The sequence below is a fragment of the Acanthisitta chloris genome, unplaced genomic scaffold (assembly GCF_000695815.1).
Source record: "Acanthisitta chloris isolate BGI_N310 unplaced genomic scaffold, ASM69581v1 scaffold24780, whole genome shotgun sequence".
Lineage (NCBI taxonomy): Eukaryota > Metazoa > Chordata > Aves > Passeriformes > Acanthisittidae > Acanthisitta > Acanthisitta chloris.
In genome coordinates this window covers 1-14,318 of record NW_008650254.1, presented here as the reverse complement: position 1 = coordinate 14,318, position 14,318 = coordinate 1, and the positions used below count along the sequence as shown (strand labels likewise).

At 41.0% G+C, this 14,318-nt stretch overlaps 1 protein-coding gene across 1 annotated transcript in view; it reads left to right on the top strand.

The window, feature by feature from the left end:
• Positions 1 to 14,312, top strand: part of EP300 (E1A binding protein p300) — a gene marked incomplete at both ends in the record, with an annotated part of 34,400 nt that extends 20,088 nt beyond the window's left edge. The window contains 11 exons of the mRNA XM_009084254.1: positions 2,333 to 2,389; positions 3,815 to 3,892; positions 4,955 to 5,022; positions 6,031 to 6,181; positions 6,433 to 6,579; positions 6,881 to 6,994; positions 8,700 to 8,865; positions 9,494 to 9,658; positions 11,648 to 11,809; positions 12,244 to 12,525; positions 13,958 to 14,312. Coding sequence (XP_009082502.1) covers positions 2,333 to 2,389; positions 3,815 to 3,892; positions 4,955 to 5,022; positions 6,031 to 6,181; positions 6,433 to 6,579; positions 6,881 to 6,994; positions 8,700 to 8,865; positions 9,494 to 9,658; positions 11,648 to 11,809; positions 12,244 to 12,525; positions 13,958 to 14,312 — 1,745 coding nt within the window. The remainder of the gene's footprint in view (positions 1 to 2,332; positions 2,390 to 3,814; positions 3,893 to 4,954; positions 5,023 to 6,030; positions 6,182 to 6,432; positions 6,580 to 6,880; positions 6,995 to 8,699; positions 8,866 to 9,493; positions 9,659 to 11,647; positions 11,810 to 12,243; positions 12,526 to 13,957) is intronic.
• Between the last annotated feature and the right edge of the window lie 6 nt (positions 14,313 to 14,318).

Sequence of the window (14,318 nt, the reverse complement as noted above, 5' to 3'; positions counted from 1 at the left end):
ATAATAATGCATAAAATTGCAACTCTACCAATAGAGGGGCTAAAGGAGAATGCTTTTTTCCTGGAAAAAAAAAAGGAAGTATTCTGCTGCAGAGAAATTACCCTGCCTGCAGGCAAGTAGGTGACAGACATAGCTCAAAATAGTCAACTGTACCATTTTCTTTATACACTGACTGTGCTATTAAACTTGCATTCAACATCAGGTTGTTTTTCATCCATATCAGATGCAGGTGACCTCCTTTGCCATACAAATATTTCACTTTCAGAGTGCCATCTGCTTATGAGAAATGCTGTGCAGTTGTTGAGCAGAACACAGTAAAAGGCTGTGCATGGATTTAGAATCATCAAGGTTGGAGGAGACCTAAGATTGAGTCCAACCATTTTCTGCCACTCTGCTGGAACCCCTAAACTCTATCCTCCAGCATCAGATACCTCTGAAACACTTCCAGGGATAGTGACTCCACCACCTCCCTGGGTAACCTATTCCAGTGCCTGACCACCCTAGCAGTGAAAAAGTCTTTTCTAACATCTAATCTGACTCTCCCTGTCTCAGCTCAAGGCCATTCCCTCTAGTCTTCTCCCTGCAGCCATGGCAGGAAAGACCATCCCCCACCTCTCTCCAACCCCTGCCAGGTTTTTTCCAGTTTTAGTTTTTGTTGCCTTTTCCATGTTGGTGGCAAACTGTTGGGGCTGTCTTCAAATTTACTCTACCATCCTTACACCTCCCCCCAAAAAAATGTTGAAGCAGTGTTTTGGTACACTAAGGGAAGCCCTTGAGGGACAAAAGAGTGCCAAGCAGTTACTCTTTGAACTGTTGAAGAAGTTTCTTTGGGAGAAGTCACTGCAAGAGCCCTGCAGATAGAAACAAATGAGTAATTTAGGGAAGTTTGAAGCCAGGGAGAGAGTTTTTGAAGTTGGCAGTTGGACAAACTGAGTTAACTTTCATTTGGAAATAGAAGTTGACTTTAGTAGCATGTTACCATATCCTGGATACACTGATGGATGTATCTAGAACAGTAGTGAAGGTATCCATTTGGGCTTGGCAAGTTGTAAGTGTACTGAAAGAGGGTAGATTTAGATTACATACAAAGGGGAAATTCTTCACTACGAGGGTGGTGAGGCACTGGAACAGGTTGCTCAGAGAAGTTACAGATGCCCCATCCCTGGAAGTGTTCAAGGACAGATTAGATGGGGCTTGGAACAACCTGGTCTAGTAGAATGTGTCCCTGCCCATGGCATGGGGTTTGGGACTAGATGATCTCTAAGGTCCCTACCAGCCCAAACCGTTCTACGATCTGCCTTACAAACATTATTTCTTCCTAAGGGATAGGAATGGGACACACAATGGGTTGTGTCCCTGTGGATAGTGTGGATTACTATTGTAGTAGAAGCAAAGACCTGAAGTTTAATCAGTATGAAATCATAGGGATATATATGGCAGGTCCTGTTTGCAGTTCTACACACCAGATTATAAGAACAGTTTGAGGTAATTGGGAGATTGAACTTCTATCATTTATCATATAAGGGGTTTCAAGTATTCTACAGGTGGCACTACTCAGAATAAACACTGAAATTAAAGGAGGGTTACTTCACCTCACTCGAGCTGGAGTGAGTCTGTGTCATTGCTTCTCAGAAGAGCATGTCCTGATCTTCTCACGTTATACCACACCCTCTTTGGGGTAAATTCTCAAGAGATCTTGTATGCCTGTTCTGGGTTATTTTGAACCAGATTGATATAAAAGTTACCCGGGACCTCACCGTCAGAAAGATGGAATTTTAGGCCTTGAAGATGCTGTAGGGAGGGTAAAGATAGTGTATAGTAATAGCTGGGCTGGGGTTGCAGGGTTTGGAAGCTGAAATTCATCCTTTGAAGTTAATGTAGGAAGGCTAGGGGAATCTGAAATAAGATAATCTACCTTTCTCAGTCATCAAATACAATTGGAATTCTCTGCCTGCAGAATATAAGAGGCATATCCAGTAGTCTTTTCACTATTAGATACTGATCAGACCCATCCAAAACTTGAATGTCAGCAAGCTTTAACACTTACCCTATAGTAAAGTAGAATAAGGGAGCAATGTTGTTTGCTACAAGCTATTGCCCCATAAAAAATAAAATCTTCCACAGACCAAGTTGAGTGGTATGTACTTTAGTTGTCTGTCACTGTGTAAAATACAACTCCCTTCCTTGTGGTGCCAGTGAGTGTGTAAAAAAAAAAACACAACCAAAAACAAAACCTGCTTGCAAGGTTTGTCTTGGTTTGTGGCTAGGTGTGGTATGGCATGAATGTGTTGTCTTGTGTTAAAACTGAGTTTTATTGCCTGTTTCTCCATAGCACGATAAACAAAGAGCAGTTTTCAAAAAGGAAAAATGATACACTGGACCCTGAACTGTAAGTATTACTGTCACACTTTGAATGATGCTCATTTTATTGTATTTTTTTTGTAAGAGACATTATTCACCCAGCTTTGACTTAGAGTGTTTTCCAGTTTCATGTACCTCTGTTAGCTGGCAGGGGCTGCTCAGGGAGCAGCAGATCTGTTTTTCTGTGCTCAGAACCCAAACCACTGTGGCTGTACTTGAGCAGTATGTAACACTGGGTGTATGGGCTGAAACTACCCTATTTTGTTGTCTTGAATGTGGATTCAGAGAAGGATGAATGCAGATTGCTCTGCTTTGAAACCTTGTTGTGGCAACACTCAAGTCTCAGAACTGATTTGAGTCATTTGGCAGTAGCTCTTGGTGCTATTGGCTTCTCTAGTTGTCATATTTTACAGGAAGCTGTAGTAGAAGGAAAAGTTGCTACATTTTGAAGGAGCCAGTTTTGTACTGCTCTGGAAGCAGAACTGTAGTAATTCAGTAACACGAAGATGGTGGTGACTCAGCTGCTTTTCTTTACATTACTGAGTGGTTTTTTGAAGCCACTTTTCATGGTCCTGCATTATACACCTATGCTGCTGCTCTGCAAACATTATCTTCATTCTCAAATGAATGAGCAAAAAGGATATTTGCTGTTGCCACACCATCCTTCTGTGGGCACGAGGGTCAGCCAGTTCTTCTGTTTTACAAGGCCTGTGGGAAGGAAAGAATAGTAACTTGGTTTGTAGCTTTTCTTTCCCTTTTTGAAAGTGAAGATAGAGCCTAACACTCAGAAGCCTCACTTACAGTATGATATCCCATGCTCTACGTAGATGACAACTGTCCAAAGTCTTAAACTCTGAGATATGTTCAGAAGGAATCAGGTTGTCCTGATACCTGAAGCAACCTTAGATATTTTTGAGAATTATATTCACCAGCACCTAGGAAGTGGAACATATTACTTACCTCTGTTACCCTTAAATCTCTGCTAGCCTTCTGAAAGGAACTGTGATACTGCTTCTGTTTTCTTCCTTCCCACCTTTCTGTAGTGTATTTGCAATGTACCCCAGGGTTCAAGCTTAGTGGGGCAACTAACAGCCTAGTATTTCACCTGGTCCTTCCCTTTTGACATCTGAGAATCCATTTTCCTCTCTTCATTATAGCAACAAGCAGTTCACAGACTTGATCCTTGGAAGGGCTTCACTTTCAAAAATTGAATGGACAGCAGTAAGACAGGCAAAAAGGAGTAATAATGTGTCCCTGCATAGTCTGCCTGACTTGAACTGACAGGTTCTTAATTCGTTCTGGAGGCTGTTCCAGCATAGATGTGCCCTCTATGTTAAATAGGCTCAAAAGCCCTAAATGCTGGAGCTCCTCTAATAAAATATTACAAGATATACAAGCAAGTAATGATATTACTAACCTTGCTTTCCTTTGCCCTTTTTTTTGCCTTCTCCAGATTTGTTGAATGTATAGAGTGTGGAAGAAAAATGCACCAGATCTGTGTTCTTCATAATGAGATAATCTGGCCTTCTGGGTGAGGAATTTCTCCTTATTAAGTGGAGAATATATTTACTGTTTACTAGAGTTAGTGCATAAACTTCCTTATATTGGTCATCGTTAAAAGTGAGTCTAATGGAAGAAGTTGCATTCCCTGAAAATTTCACACAATCATCAAATTTAGACATCTTATCTTACTGTGTTGTGTGTGAAGTTGTTTCTAATCTTTAATGTTCCTAACATTTCTTTGTGTGGAAAAGGGAATTTCAGCCCTATGTTTCAGCCTTTTATGGTGAAAGACAGCAGCCCTTCATGAAAAGATGCTTTTAGCTCTAGTAACAGTTTCAGACTGATCTGTTTCCTGTACAAATCATACTTTTTTTTGTTGTTTTCAAAAACATTTTGTAGCAACTGAAGAATTTAACAGGTGAATTCACTTTTTTGACCTCAGTGTTCTGATTAAATTTAAAAGTAGATACTCCACAGTTCTTGATAAACATACTGGGTTTTCTTTTGATTGATTTAAAAGCTCCTTTTAAAAGCTGATACATTTTATGTAGTTAAAGTTCTGTGAGAGCTTAAATGTTCCATTTCTGCACAAGGAAGCTATGACTTCTAGCATTCTGTTGTCCCATACACATTGCTGCAGAAGAGGATGGACCTCATGTAACTGAGGAAGAATCATGGAATTGTTTCATGCTACAGGGTACTTGGGCATTTAGGCAAAAAAAAATCAGCCTTTTGCTTTGTGTTGTCTCATCTTCATCAGAGGCAGCAGTTTGAGCCTGTTTGTCCCAAGAATAATTTGAGCCAACACGGTTAGACCTGCCAGTGGAAACTGTTTCCTGAGCTTGCAGATGGTGGCATGGGCAACTGACAGGAAATGCAGCCCCTGAAGCTCAGGTCCTCCTCTGCAGCTCTGAAATAGTTGGGCTGTTTCTGCTGGCACCAATCTTTGTGCAGTCTTTTATTTCAAATTTCAGTTCAGGTATTTTCCAGACTAGGTAAGATCTGGGGAAAGACTTTGCTTCTGATGGTAAGGTGCTTGAGAACTTGGTCTGACTTGGTGTGACTTGACTTTCTCCTGTTTTTGTTTCAGCTTTGTCTGTGATGGCTGCCTGAAGAAAACAGGACGAACCAGGAAAGAGAACAAATTCTCTGCTAAGAGTAAGATTCTGACACTTGCACCAACAAATTGAAATGATGTGTTAAGGATGGAGAGGAGGTGGCTTTTGTGCTCCTTCTGCATTTATTTCAGCTCTCTGGAGTTAAAGGAGAATACTTCTGGTCAGCTTTGACCATCAGTTCTGTGATGTTCAGAATGTTGCATTCACAGGTGGTGAATAATCTGTTATTGAGGCTTAATGTACTGGTTTAGACCACTTCTACTGCAAGAGAGACATCCTTTTATTTCACTTGCAGCATTAGTAGCATTGGGAAATAGTTGCTGTGTGATTGCAGTTGAACTTAAATTTATAATAACATGTTCAAATCACAGTGACTCTGCTGCTCATAAAAGCTTTGATGGGCATAAAGGTTGCATCACCTGGTGATATAACTCTATAGACATCTCCTTTTGACCAAGGCAGTGTGGGAGGAAATTTGTGTGTTGTCCATCTGTTCTGTAGATGAAATAAGTCTTTCAGAAATTCTTAGGTTGGTGTGCTTATAAATAGTGAGGATTTGCATTTCTACTGTTCAACCAATAGTAGCTTCAAGATTCAGCAAACCATTCAGTGATGGTTTCAACATCCGAGTCTTTTTTCAAACTCTCCAAAATGAAACCTCCCTAGTTTCACCAAGCATACGGGAAGAATGCATGGGGATTTCTACCATGTCTGTTAGGTTTTGTTTCTAGTAACCTGTAAGTATAGTATATTTAATGTAGCAGTGATGCTTTACTGACAGGTGTCTAATTGGGAAAATGAAAAGCTGATTGGCAGATATGTAGCTCTGCCAGAAGGCAGATTCTTTCTTCATCTAAATAATGTATAAGCTACACATGTGCCTGCAGGGGAAAAGCAGCTCACCCTAGAAGTGTTGAGCTTTAAAGATCAAACTTTGTTAGCATAGTGCATGTGTTAAGAGTCACTTTTCATTTAACATCTGAATAGAGAAATCGCATACGAACAGTTCAATTTTGTGTGTGTTTAGAGCTGTATTTTTCTCCTACAGGGTTACCAGCTACAAGACTTGGTACCTTCTTGGAGAACAGAGTCAATGATTTCCTAAGACGACAGAATCACCCTGAGGCAGGAGAGGTTACAGTTAGAGTGGTACATGCATCTGACAAAACTGTTGAAGTAAAACCAGGCATGAAAGCAAGGTATGTTCTTTCCATTTCTAATTTTGCTTGCTTTTGGGGAAGGTGGAAGCTATTAGAATGTACTTAGACAATACTCTTTTGATTAAACAGAATCATTTGGGCTGATATGTGAGCAGTCTGTAAGCAATTAACTTTAAAATTGCACTAAAAGTACACTTAACAGTAGCCTTCATCATTGTTGCCTTCACATAGTAACATGCAGTCTGTAATGTGACTATATTTGGTGTTCCTCTTTACCCTCTGACCCACAGGTTTGTGGACAGTGGAGAGATGGCTGAGTCTTTTCCTTATCGAACAAAAGCCCTTTTTGCCTTTGAGGAGATTGATGGTGTAGACTTGTGCTTCTTTGGGATGCACGTGCAGGAGTATGGCTCAGACTGTCCTCCCCCCAATCAAAGGTGAGGAGCTGCATGAAAGTCTGTTTTCATTTCAGTCGGGTGTACCTCCTGAAGTTCTGTATAGAGCTTCTGTGTTGATGTGAAGATTCTTAGTGCCATTTGCTCCTAGAAGGGAGTCTTCTAGAGTGTTAGGGAGATGAGGCTGCAATATCAGAAGGAGAAAAATTAGGATCAGAGACTTTGGAGTTGCTGCTCTATTGGATGCTTCAGATGTATAAACCGATGTGAATAAACTTGTAGAACTAGTTTGGAATCTCCTCCCCTCATCATGCCTTTTGTTTGTTTGTGTTTGTTTTTTTAGGAGAGTGTATATATCTTACCTTGACAGTGTTCATTTCTTCCGCCCTAAATGCTTGAGGACTGCTGTCTATCATGAAATACTAATTGGATATCTAGAATATGTCAAGAAGCTAGGGTAAGTATTGCTAACATTTTCTTCTGTGCAGCATTTGTGCTGGGCAGTTCTTACTGCAAATTCAGTTACTGCATCCTACAGTGCAGCATGCAGTGCCTAAGTATCGACCAGTGGTAGAAGAACTTGGCAACAAATGTGTATACTTGAAAACAAGAAGAGACAAAAAAGGATCACAGAGTTTCCAGGAGAGAATTACGTTTCAGATATTTTTAGGTTTCTGAACTTACGTAAAACTTTCTTATGGCTAAGTAGAACAAGTGAGCCTTTTTATCTGGACCATAAAATTGTGCTTGTTGGTAGTGCAGTCCTTGTGTAATGTCACTGCTTTAATTTGGTCATTCCTTTGGGCTGGCAAGTAAGTTCTTACCCATGTTTATAAGGAGAAAGTTAAGCGTATTCTGTCTGTACTAAATAACTCTGTAACAGTTGTATAAAGCCACTAAGAAATCACTTATAGAACAAGTAGTTGAAATTGTGAGAAACTGAATAGTTAGGAGAGAAAGAGGAGAATATACTTGAGACAGAATAACTGAAGTAATGAGAGAGGTGAAAATTAAATTACCATGATTCCTGATATAGAAAGGGCAGTGAAGTAAACATTAGTCTATTGTCAAAAGGTATCTGGTGTAGCTTGGCAGAGAGTTACTCGTGAAAAAATTGTTAGGGACTATGTTTAGAGCAGTTGCATAAGAACAGTTAGAGGAATCGAAATGGAGGTGATTGGTACTGTCTTCAGTGCCTCAGTGAGGTGGTGTGTTCTTTACTACTCCAAAAGCTGACACTGGGCTTCTTTCTGCTGCTTTTGTTGTGTATTTTCTAACCTGTGAGTCTGCAATTGCTGCATAGAGCTCAAGCCTCAGTTTTACTTATTGCTATTTTCTGTGCTAATGGGCAACATCAGGTTCGTGTTTTGGGAAAACAATGTTGGTCACGCAGTGTCATCTCTCCGTTGTCAGGCAGAAGCAATGACAACTGGCTGCAGTTCCCAGGCTTTGGGTAGGGTTCTGCAGAGCTGTTTCTCAACACAGCAAGGATGGTTATTTTTCTCTAACTTGAGATCTGATTATTCCTCCTACTGGAGTTCTTTTCAAAAACTAATAGAGAATAACTGAGGATGATGAAGTGATCTTTTTGGTGTTTTATTTTCTGCAGCTGCTCCTATTTGATGTCATCTATCTTAATAGTACTCTAGATTGTGCACCCAGTCATGTAGGTTGACAGTGGTTGTTTATTCACAGATATAATTGTGAAACCTTTTAAAACTAAAACTGGTTCTCAAGGTTTAAAAAAGATGATTTACAGCAGAAAAGTGAATCGTGTTTACGTAAATCTCGTCTTAAAATGTTACTAGATAATGAATTGATGCCCTGTTTCAAGGAAAAAGAATTCTGGCTTTTCCTACTGAAATCCCTAGTCGCCATCTTTCTCTCACTAGTTACTTGGGAAGTGGCAGTGGCAGGTCTGTATCAGGCTTTGATTTTTATCTAGGCTGGAAAATGTGCACGCGTTCCATATAAACTGCTCCACCTATGGTGCTGAATTGAAAAAACGATTAGTGAAAAGACGACAAAGTTGCTGCATGGTTGAAGCTGGAACGAGATCCGAGGGAGCTGTAATTATGGTCTATGTGGGAACTCGCGGTGGTGCCGCCTCGTGGCAGAGTGTCCGTGGTCAGACCCACATGTGCTGCTTTTGTCTCTGCCAGGTATACTACTGGGCACATCTGGGCCTGCCCACCCAGCGAGGGAGACGATTACATCTTCCACTGCCACCCGCCCGACCAGAAGATACCCAAACCCAAACGACTGCAAGAGTGGTACAAAAAGATGCTGGACAAATCTGTGTCGGAGCGCATCGTTCATGATTACAAGGTGTGTTAAGTGTGTGACTGATCTTGTCTTGCTTTCTTCCATGTCTGATTCTTGGCATTTAGTGCATTGGTTTTAAGGGAACTGAGCACTAAGATTTTGGAGTTAACACATATCCTTTTCAGAGTACGTACCTTCTGAAATTGTTCTAGCAAGGGATTTGAAAGGATTCCTTAAAAAAAATAAATTCTTGAGGAATCAGTATTCCTCAAGAATTTAAAAGAGAGCAAAAGAAAATATATGAAATCTTAAATCTTCGAGCGTTAAATAAAATTACAGGGTCAGGATGCTGATGCAATTAGAAATACATAAAATCCTTGGAATTGTCAGGGCTTGAGCTAGGGTTGAGATGTAGTCATTATTTTGTCCCATTTGGTAAGTATGCACATGGAAATCTAGCATATGATAATGATCTATGTCTTCCTAGTGGGAATATTGGAAAAGGACTTGACCAGCTCTTAACTTGATGCAGTGTTAAATCTGCACTTAGAACATGCTCTCATAAAACAAGTAGAGATATTAAGCTCTCCTTTGTTTGGTCTGCTGATGCCTTTTGTTTTTGTCACTTCTTGAGAAGGTTGTCTGGTGACTCGTGACAATGGTAACCAAGAGTGGTTTTTCTCTCTTGTAGGATATATTTAAGCAGGCAACAGAAGATCGTCTAACCAGTGCAAAGGAGCTGCCTTACTTTGAAGGAGATTTCTGGCCTAATGTTCTAGAGGAGAGCATTAAGGAACTAGAGCAAGAGGAAGAAGAACGGAAGAGAGAAGAAAACACTAGTAACGAAAGCACAGATGTAAGAATGCTTCTGCTGTTGCATGATCTAATGTGAAAGTTGTGATTGTGTATGGCTAATTATAGAAAAGAAGGGGGGCAAGGCACTCTGCTCAGCTGGCTTCTTCACCTTTCTGGCTTCAATCTAATATAAATTTAAATTCTACAGTTTATGAATTAGAGCTGTTAAAATACCACTAAGCTACATTTGGATGAGCAGTGGCTGTTCATATGGCTGGAAACCTGTTTAATTACCAAAGGCAATTATGTTGGAACAGCTGTTAGTTGAATATTTTGCTGCTGAAATCCAATAATTATCAATATTCATTTGGAAGCTTTTTCCTTAGCCACTATTCAAAAGCTAAATCCTAACTCTTTTCTAACTTAGATGTTAAAACTCCAGTCTTAGCAGAATGTTCTGAGAAAGTAACAATGCTGTGAGTCAGTACTTGACTCTCAATAGATTTGTTTAGCTGCTTTAAGGCATTGAGGGTCTGAAGCACAAATTACTGCTGGACTGTTGTTGGGCAACTTAAACTAGAGAAATTTTTTGCTGGTGTCTTCGTGCAATTTTTTTGAGAAGGTGCCACGAAACCCCAAGCAAACCAAAGATGTGCCTCTTAATTCAACAATAAACTTGGAAGTGAACAGATGCTAAGTTTAGGCATCTACCTATCCTTGGATCTTCTGAGCTTTTGTGCAAGAGGTGGTGAGTCTAGGATCAGACCACTAGTTTTGCTCACACAGTAGTACTTGTTGTTTAACTCTGTTTAAACACTGCTGCTTCATCACCTTATCAGGTATTAGATTTCTGTTGGGGTTCAGAATTTTTTGCTAAAAGACCTTTGGATCAAAAACATTAAGTTTAACATGACAACTGTGGTCCTCCTGTGCTGCTTTTTGCAGCATTTCCTTTCAAGGATTTAAACTGAGCACAAGAGTACCATGGGAATTAGGCAGCTTGATACCAAATTTGCACTAACTAACATCTTACTGAGGGAAGGTAGTGTTTGTTTTCCACATGGTATAGCTTCAAGTTCCTGTCTTTCTAATATAGTAGAAACCAGTTGGAAGGAATTCCCTGGCTCTGTGTGAGGTTGGTCAATGTTTAGTTGAGCCTTCACAGCAGTTTGGCCCCCAAGTCCTGTGATTGCAGCACATTACTATTTACCCTTTATTATGAAAAGTAATTTTAACTCTTTATATTGACCCTATGTTTCACCTTTGAAAATGAGGTAATAATAAGCTCTACTGTCAAATGAAGATAGTCATTCACGTTCACTGGAAATTTCCATTCTGGCAAAGTTACTTTAAGCTTAGGAAAAAGGCTTATTTGGTAATACTTGCTTTGATCTTTGATTATCATATGCCCTGGTGTTTTGAGGGGCCTTCTGAGCAGCCCAGTCAGGAGTAAACTGTTCATTGCTAACTGAATGTAGTTGAAATTAAGCTGACCTGTTTGGTTCAGCTGTGGCAGGGTATGACAGGAGGAAGGTGCATGCTAGAAATTTTATTACTAATGCCTTCTAAACTCAGAACAACAGCTCAATATCAAAATGCAGTCTGTTAAAAATGAATCTGTTAGCTGTAGCAAACTAAATCTGGGTGGTTTAAGGCTCTCTTACCTGTGCTTAGTGCAATATCAATTGTCCTTTTCAGTTATGTTTACTTTGAGTTGCTTTGAGAACCCATCTGTTAAACCCCTTTCTCATTGTCCGAGAGGTTCTTGAGTGTGGGGCTGTAGCAGACAAAGTTCATTAAATAATGTTTCCCTTGCACCTCCTGAGCATTTATGCTTTAATATTTTTAGATGTGTATATTGCTTATCTTGATATCTTTTGGAGTGATTCTAGGGGAATTAATTTAATGTTTCTGGGGACCCTGGTTAAGTGTCTTCAGAGTCAATTGTTGTGAAGTGTTTTTGTCCTGCAGCTATAGAAGATGTAGAAGTAATGAAATGCTGGTGTGGTGTGACTTAGATCCTGACATAACTTGTCTTTAAAATTACTAGGTGAGCAAGGGAGACAGCAAAAACGCCAAAAAGAAGAACAATAAGAAGACAAGTAAGAACAAGAGCAGCTTGAGTCGTGGCAATAAGAAAAAGCCTGGCATGCCCAATGTGTCCAATGACCTCTCCCAAAAGCTGTATGCCACTATGGAGAAGCACAAGGAGGTAAGAGTTGATTGATGAGAAATATGTTTCATTTCAATACAGAGGTGTACAAAGCTTTGATACTTCAGACTCATTCCCTGCAAATCATACAGGTTTGGCTGGAGGATTGAGTAGCACACCAGACAGACAAGTACCAGTAAGTCTGGGTTCTCTTTGCTGCAAGGGCAGTGGGGATAAATGTGACTGTGCTCATACAGATCTTCCTAACAGTCTAGATTGTCACAGCAGTTTTACTGCTGCTGCTCAGTCCAGTGCACCTCACCTAATGCTTTGGAAGAAGGTCAAACTGCAGGGCAGCCAGAGATCTGAGATTTCCCAGTCCTTTACAAGCACACCACCTGTCATTTACCTGTTAGTTGACCCTGGAATTATATGCTGTGTGGAACCAAAATACCTTGATAAGTGCTGGTATATTAAGCCTTTTTACTTTTCAGGTCTTCTTTGTCATCCGCCTCATTGCTGGCCCTGCAGCCAACTCCCTGCCCCCCATCGTTGAGCCTGACCCACTCATTCCATGTGACTTGATGGATGGGCGTGATGCTTTCCTAACCCTTGCTAGAGACAAGCACCTGGAGTTCTCCTCACTACGAAGGGCTCAGTGGTCAACCATGTGCATGTTGGTGGAGCTGCATACCCAGAGCCAAGACCGCTTTGTTTACACCTGCAATGAGTGCAAGCATCATGTGGAGACCAGATGGCACTGCACTGTCTGTGAGGTATGCTTGGGGAAGTTTTGCCTGCTTGTGTCCCTGTACCTTTGTGCCCAGGATGCTCTTTGCCTGAACTGATTTCTCAGTATCAACTGATAGAAAAAAAAAAACAACCTGTACTGCTTATCCAGTTCAGAAAGGAAGGAGAGAAAACATTTTTCATAGCAAGTGGTCCTACTAATCTGCTGCTTGGTGTGATTTTTGACTTTGAAGCTGTAGAGAGCTGAAGTAGAATTGTGTTTCCTGTGGTTCATTTAAGGAGCTGCTGCTTATGCAGTTGGGAACTGTAGCAATTGCTTGAGCTGTAATGGGAGTCTCAGCTCATTTTTCGTAAGAGCAATGCATACTTTCTTTTTCTAGAGTCAAGTGTTGTGCTGCAGAATCTCTGTAAATAGGGCTCTCCATTAGTTTACAGGCACTGAGGTTTTGCTGTGCTGCAGGTCAGATCCCAGTACTTGGGAGACTCTTCCACTACTCTGTTGTGTCTCTGTAGAATGCTGCAAACAGTATTTTTGTGTTCAGAAGTGTTTGTAAAACCAGTGTGTTTAAAGATTGAGTCCAGTGGTCTGGATCAATGCTGTGCCCAGCAGAGGCTGGACTATAATTGAATCTGGCTCGTAACAGGTTCTTTAGCCTGCTGGAAGGGAATGGTTGTCTCAGATTTGGTTCTGAAAAGGTCTGGATAAAATTCGATGCTTCCATTTCTTCATATACACCAGAAAATAAATGTTAAATTTCCTATGGATTAATGCGTCCATGGAACTTAGATCTATTTCTTAAAGATCAATTATTGAGCCCAAACTCATGTGCTGTTGCTTTCACAGAATGTAAATGCTGTTCTGTCTTCTCGGCACGCTCAGCTGTTTATAGAATCATCAAGGTTGGAGGAAACCACTAAGATCGAGTCCAACCATTACATGCCACTGCTGTAGCCCCTAAACTATATCCTCCAGTGTGAGATCTAGATGCTGAACATGGGTTTAACTCGTTCTAAAACATGAAAATGCAGCTTTCATTCTCATCTAGTCTTTGGAAACTGGTGCCTCTTCTGCCACTCTTGCCCTCTTCTTTTGTAGCAGGAGCAGATGGGCAGCTATTTGTTCCTTGCCTTTTTCTGCTCCTTTCCTATTGGGAAATAAAGGGATTTTTCTGCCCCAGCTGAATAATGTGTGACTTATTAGCTCAGAGTAAACTTGTTTTTCGAGCTCTACGTATTTGTGTAGCTTTCGAACACCCTTATACCCACACACTTTACCTGGCTATAATTTGGATTTATTCTTTCTTCAGTACCTCAACATGGTGTGAAAGATTGAATTTTTCCCTAGAGCAACAATTTGCTCAGAACAGACCGGGAGTAATTTGTTGAGGTGGCACTGACATCATTTATTCATTGTATGGAGTTTCAGGAACACTAACTTTTCCTTCGTTGTCTTTCCAGGATTATGACCTGTGCATCACCTGCTATAACACTAAAAATCATGACCACAAGATGGAAAAATTAGGCCTCGGTCTAGACGACGAAAGCAACAACCAGCAGACTGCCACCACCCAGAGCCCCGGCGATTCGCGCCGCCTGAGCATCCAGCGCTGCATCCAGTCCCTGGTCCACGCCTGCCAGTGTCGGAATGCCAACTGCTCCCTGCCGTCCTGCCAGAAGATGAAACGGGTCGTCCAGCACACCAAAGGCTGCAAACGCAAGACCAACGGAGGGTGCCCCATCTGCAAGCAGCTCATCGCTCTCTGCTGCTACCACGCGAAGCACTGCCAGGAGAACAAGTGCCCCGTGCCCTTCTGCCTCA